Source organism: Lygodium microphyllum, chromosome 10 (genome assembly GCF_053477565.2).
Source record: "Lygodium microphyllum isolate KBCC chromosome 10, Lygodium_microphyllum_v1.1.10, whole genome shotgun sequence".
Lineage (NCBI taxonomy): Eukaryota > Viridiplantae > Streptophyta > Polypodiopsida > Schizaeales > Lygodiaceae > Lygodium > Lygodium microphyllum.
Genome location: NC_141144.1, coordinates 139,605,249 through 139,611,763, shown reverse-complemented (window position 1 = coordinate 139,611,763; position 6,515 = coordinate 139,605,249). Strand labels below are relative to the sequence as shown.

The following is a 6,515-nucleotide window of genomic DNA, read 5'->3' as shown; positions in this document are numbered from 1 at the left end:
TGGCATTGTAGAAATCCAAAGGCAAAGTTTGGACAACATGATGTACAACAAGGTGGTGCGTATTGTAGGTAGTGCAATGCTAGTGACTTTCATGGGGCTTTGGTAGCCCCCCAAGTGAGTCTCCTAACCATAAAAAGGTTTGGAACAATTCTCTTCCTACTACTCACATTGAGCTAAACCCTAATTGTGGGTTTGGGTAGCCATGAAAGCTTCATTGCAAGCTTTAGGGTTTTCTTAAACCCAATCATTATTTCAACTCTAACAGGGATTCTAATCACTAACTAATAATCTTTGGAACTCATTGTAGATATAGAAGCTCTATCTCAAGTCTGGACACCCTTGGTGGACATCATTAAGTCATCAAAAGCTGACTTGTAGACATATACAATGAGAAGAGTGCTTGTAAGACTAATGCTACATTTCTCAGTCATGATCTTATTTCCAATTAGTATGTGGAATATGATTTATGTTGAATCTCAATCTTGAGGAGATTAGGTTTTTAGACCTTAAACATATTCACTAAGTGCTTAACTATCATTATCTCTCTCTTGATCATTGTAAGGCTATGTTTCAGATATAAACACATAGACCAGTTGTTTTAAATCAATTTCAACTTGCTATCTAAGCATAATTTCATTACTTTCACTTTTATTGCTTGCCTTGTAAAAGATTAGATACAGCCATTGCCTTGTGCAATCAATAAGACCTTCCTATCATGGCCTATGTTGATGTAAAACCTCAAATCTGCAAGTTTGATTGGAGAGACTTTCGCCCATGGCAAGTATTAGTAAAATATAAAATGATGGAGAGGGTTTATTGGCCCTTCATCAAAGGGACTAAGGCTATTGATCCATCCAACCCTATAGATATATAAGATTATGAAAGAACCGAAGCCGTAATAATGTTGCATATGGATGAATCCTTAATCCGCCACATTGATCAACTTAGAACTACAAAGGAGAAGTGGGATGAGCTCGGGAAACTGTATGGTGCAAGAGAAAATAACTCCAAGATCTTTCTCAATATAGAGTTCTTTAGCTTGGAATATAAGCAAGGAGAAGACTTGGGAAAGTTCATTTCCCACATGAAGGGATTGATGGTCCCATTAGCTTTAGCTCAAGCTCCAGTTCTTGCTGAAGAAGATAACGTTGCCATACTTTAAAAAGTTGTAAGGACAGTCTTTTCAAATCTTATAACTACCCTAACAAAAGTACCAAATCCTAATCTTGAAGGTGTCATTCATTCTTTATTTGGATGAAGAGAAAAGAAATCAAAAGGAAGGCAACTCTAGCTCAGCATGTATCTCAACAATACGTGATCGACTCTTAGTCCATATTGTTTCTACTAAATGTTCATTTCGCAATAAAGAATGACATATTTTAAGCAATTGTTGGAAGAAATATCCCAACAAGATGAAGTGCAACAAATGTAAGCAAACATGACATATCACCAATAAATGTCCTAACTTCCTTGAAGTACCAAAAGAATTGGAGGCCAACTATATCACCAAAGTCATGATGACCACCTTTTTAATATCTGATGTATCATCTTTCCATAAATATCATTGTAGCTTACTTTAGAAAGGCATTCTAGTGATTCATTGAGGGGGGCGGGGGAGGAGGGGGAACCTATTTACATGCTATGCAATCCAATGCCACCTTGGCATTGAAGGGGGGTGTTAGAAGTGTAGCATGGGAACCTTGTGTAAGCAAGTGTGCATGAGAGAAGATGAGGTGTGAATGGATTAGAGGATAGGGAAAAGTCTAACCGTAACTTCCAATAGCAATATAAACAGCCCAAAAGTCACTCTCAATGTAGATGAGAGAGTGTATTAGTTGTACCTTGAGCAATTTAATAGGCAAGTTCTTGTTATTGTACTTGAGCTCTCTTCTCCCTCTTGTGCATATTTCTATGTTGTAACTTTGATATTTCAATGAGAGAGAGAGAGAGAGAGAGTGTGTGTGTGTGTGTGTATGTGTGTGAACCCCGTGATAGGCAGATCCCATTCTAATCAAATCCTCGCCGTTCCCTTTTCGCTATCGAGTGGGAAGAATATATCTCGTGACTCGTGAATGGCGACGCAAACCTGCTGTGTATGAACACCTGCTATGGAAACTTCGAAAGGCCGGCCCGCCATCATCAGGAAAGAACATGGCTAGAGTTCTCACTACACCGAAACACCAGCCGTCTCTAGTCCCGATGGGAAGGCTGGCATCACCAAGTCTGTCTCTTCTGCGATCTGTGGTTGTTTATCAGTTTTACGATCCTTGGAAGATCAGACAGAAACTGACTTTAGAGTCCAGAGGCGCACAGACTCAGAGAGAGAGAGAGAGAGAGAGAGAGAGAGAGAGAGAGAGAGAGATGGCCTATCTCCAGCAGCTTGTTTGGTGTAGCAGGGAGGCAGTCCTCTCCGTTCTGGTGCTGGTCGCCACAATCATCTTCTATGCCGCCTGGAAGCTCCTGCAGTCCTTCTGGCTGAAGCCCCTCCGCATGAAGCGAGCCTTCGAAGCCCAGGGCGTCAGATGCCTGCCCTTTCACCCTCCGCGTGGCAACCTCACGGAGCTCTCTGCTCTCTTCCAGGACGCACGAGCCAGTCCCATGCCAGAGCTCTCCCACGACATCGTCCCCCGCGTCCTCCCTCACATCCACCACTGGTCCAAGCTCTACGGTGAATCTAGTTAATTATCTACGTTTGCCCTTTTCATCACATGACTCCAGTCTCGCAGTAATCACATGGCTGTTGCATATATCACAAGAAGTTCTTTTGACTATTGCATATATTACAAAAAGTTTTTTCTCAGTAATTACATGGCTATTGCATATATCACAAGAAGTTTTCGACATTTTCCCATGTGGGAGAGGAGGCTGTTTTCCCTTACAGTGTTCAATTGCATACCTTGTTTTCCTTTATAGTGCTCAACATCACGAGCTTCTACTCAGGAGGGGTTGTGTACCTAGCTAGGCACAATTGGGGGCAGGGAGTTATAGTGTTCAACATCACGAGCTTCTGCTTGGGAGGCACTGCATATGTAGTTAGGTGTGGTTGGGGGCAGGGATTGCCTGGCCCCACACCCCAGGTTGGCAACCCCCTACCTAACCACACCTTGCTAGGTATGCAGTCCCTCCCTCACAGATGGTCACGATGTTATTGTAACTTACAATTTGGAAATTATAGTGGGAATTTGTCTAAAACTTGTGATAGCATACTGTTCTCAACAAGCAATTACATTTATTATATGACTCCACAGCTGATAGCAAGAAATAGTGAACAAGCATATCCATATCATACAGGGTTTTGCCACAACGACCATGTCTAGCGAATCTCTGGTTGCCACTCCTTGAGAATTTATACAATAATCAGTGTGTAGATTTTGACTACAGGCAACTACAACAGAAAAGAAGAGGGAAGGGGGAATGCTCTCCTTTTGTACTGACTGGCCCATTCTCTTTGTATCTTGATTGGTAGTCTGCCCTTCTGTTAACAAGTCCAATTAGAGAAACAAACTGTAGCATGCCTCTAGTCCAATTAGAGAAATTTAGTTGCATGACTGTATTACTATCTGCATCTTATCCACCGGTGAGCAGGTGATTTGTTATGTATGCCTCTATTGCTACCTTTATCTTACCCATTCGGTGATGAGCAGATGAATTTTTTGTCTACTGGTTTGGACCCCAAGCGAGGGCTACACTATCAGACCCTGAGCAAGCCAAGGAAATTTTATCGAGCAAGTTTGGCCACTACAAGAAGCCAGAGGGAAGGCCTGACACTGTGGACTTAGTGGGCAATGGATTAGTGCTTTTAGAAGGTGAGAAGTGGGCACAACATCGACGGATTATGAATCCAGCTTTCTTCCTTGAGAAGCTCAAGGTAGATGTCTTCGTATCATCGACTATGAAAAGAACTATGCAAAGAGTTTGCCACTTGACTGTCACAAAATGTCATTGTCCTTCCTTGTGGTTTTGGCCATTCTATTTGATGTCATTCTTTACTTTGTGAAATATGTATATGCAAAGGTTTTTTTTGCTTGTCCAGAAAGCAGGGGCATGGGGTCTCCAAGCTCACCAGTGCTTTTGTCTCTTGTGATATGCAGGCCATGGCTCCAACTATGGTTTCTTGCACAACCGCTATGATGGAGCAGTGGGAGAGTCAAGTGGACAGAGGTGAAGAGATTGAAGTATTTGATGCATTTCGAAATTTAACTGCAGATGTCATTGCCCACACCGCATTTGGAAGCAGCTTTGCAGAAGGCAGGCAAGTGTTTGAAATGCAACATGAGCAGCAGACTCTTTTTGACAAGATCTCACGAACCATATACCTCCCTGGTTCAAGGTCAGAATGTGATGTTGGCAAGTCACATTTTAACTGTTAGCTAAACGTTCAGCCTTTTTATAGATGATCATGTTTCTGAAGTATCTGTAATCAATTCATAATGCTGTATCTTGTGGCAGATTCATCCCGACTGCTTTGAATCGCTATCGTTGGAAACTCAACAAGAATATAGTCAGTACACTTCGGCAGATCATTGAGAAGCGGCTGCGACTAAGCAAATCTGGCCGACTAGACGTTAATAGCAATGATCTCCTTGGGCTTCTTTTGGCGGCAAACGCAGGAGAGCTGCAGGGGAGTCAGAAGAATCTTAACATGGGGATCAATGAGATCATTGATGAGTGCAAAACTTTCTTCTTTGCTGGACATGAGACCACATCGACACTTCTTACATGGACATTTCTGTTGCTAGCTAGCAGTCCTGAATGGCAGGAGCGGGTGAGAGAGGAGGTGCATGCTGTATGTGGCAAGGAGCTGCCAACAGCTGACTTGGTCAATCAACTAAAACATGTGAGTTATCACAAGATCGTAATGATGCTCAAGCATCACTTTTGATTGGCTTATTCTAAAGCTGGTTAATAATTTCTTATGCATGATGCCCTTGTATCCAAATCACCATACCAAGTGGATATCAGGGTAAAATGCTTGTCCTGTGATCGTAAGAGTTTGTATTACTGGTTTCTCATACATTTCTGAGCTGTTTTCCCATTTGCGTTGATGAAAACTTTCTATTGTAGCTGGTCACTTGGCATTGATGAAGTGGTTTTTTTGCAGTTAATTTTCTTTACCATTGATGAAACTTTCTATGGGAGCAGATGATCTAACATTCTACTTCCTTGCAGGTGAGCATGGTGTTGAACGAGGCGCTGCGGTTATACCCTCCTGCGGTAGCCATACTTAGGAAAGCACCCACAAACTTGCACCTTGGGAAGATTGTAATCCCTGCAGGGACCCAGCTAGTGGTGCCAATCATTGCATGGCACCATGACAAGAGGTATTGGGGCTCTGATGCATCTGAATTTCGACCTGAACGGTTTGAGGGCGGAGTTGGGAAAGCATGTACTGTGCCCAATGCATTCATGCCTTTCTCCATAGGGCCCCGCAACTGTATAGGCCAGAACTTTGCCATGCTAGAAGCCAAAGTGGTGCTATCAACCATCCTGCAATGCTACCGCTTCCGTCTGTCCCCAACTTATCGCCATGCACCCATTACTGTACTGACATTGCAGCCTCAGTTTGGCATGCCCCTTATCTTTGAAAAGGTATAATGATAAAGTATGCAGAAGGGCTGCTCTCTGCAATTAAAACCAGGTCACTATAGTGAGCTTATGGCTCAGTCGTACTCAACTCTGAGCTTGGACTCATGTTGCGAACCATGAACGGGTGGGAGGGAACCTTTCTTGCAGCGCCTTTTGCAGGTGTTAGCCTGCTCATAGCTGAATTTGTAAAGCGAGTCCCAGTGACTACCTGTCTATGGCCCCACATAAAACAGCACTGCATGGTATGGGCGTGGTTGTAACTCGTTTGTATATAGAACTTCGGTGTGCAATAAAATGGATTCTTGTACTACGTTGAAAAGCGCCCCATGCCCACCACTATTCGCTTAAGGGTATGGCTTTGTATCTCGGCTCCCTCCCCGTCGACAATTCGGACGTACTCCATTCTGCGAATAAGTAGGGATGTGGATAGATAGGCAAGGCTGACGGGTATCACAATGCTCCATAAACCTTGCACAGCCATATTGCGAGATCATTCTCTTAGCGAGTCCATTCGTTTTTTTTCAATAAAAAATCTAAAGGAGAGGTAATAACGTATGTAGGAAGAGGAATAAAATAGATTGGGTGAAACCAGGGACTATATATTGGTATAAAGACCCATTAAAGGAGCCCAGATGGGACCACATGCTAGTCTTCTCAGGGGAGGATGTGTGACCAAGCTTTTCCCAACCACCATGGAGGGGGTAAACTACCCTCTGGCACCAGCCTTAGAGCAATCTATTGAACAATTAAAGCTATCTCAAATGCAATTTCAAGGCCTTTTCGACCTAATAAATAGGGTTGCATGCCCAATAGTGGACGTTGTTTATATGTCATTTAGGCTATTTAGGAGGAATTCATCAAGGAGTGTAGCCATAGCATAAGCTAAGGTAGATGATGACCATTGTCATGTAACTGAACACTTGAAATGT

At 43.0% G+C, this 6,515-nt stretch overlaps 1 protein-coding gene across 2 annotated transcripts; it reads left to right on the top strand.

Moving 5' to 3' along the window:
• The first annotated feature begins 2,078 nt into the window (after positions 1-2,078).
• LOC148030626 (cytochrome P450 CYP72A616-like) lies at positions 2,079-5,896 on the top strand. 2 transcript variants are annotated; one of them, XM_087686964.1, is made up of 5 exons: positions 2,079-2,668; positions 3,645-3,868; positions 4,092-4,330; positions 4,450-4,837; positions 5,170-5,896. In XM_087686964.1, exons 1-5 carry the CDS (start codon positions 2,152-2,154, stop codon positions 5,593-5,595), a joined length of 1,794 nt encoding a protein of 597 aa, XP_087543090.1. In that variant the 5' UTR covers positions 2,079-2,151; the 3' UTR covers positions 5,596-5,896. The 2 variants fall into 2 exon arrangements, with proteins under 2 accessions (XP_087543090.1, XP_087543089.1); XM_087686963.1 differs by having other exon boundaries at positions 2,080-2,677.
• The last annotated feature ends 619 nt before the right edge of the window (positions 5,897-6,515 follow it).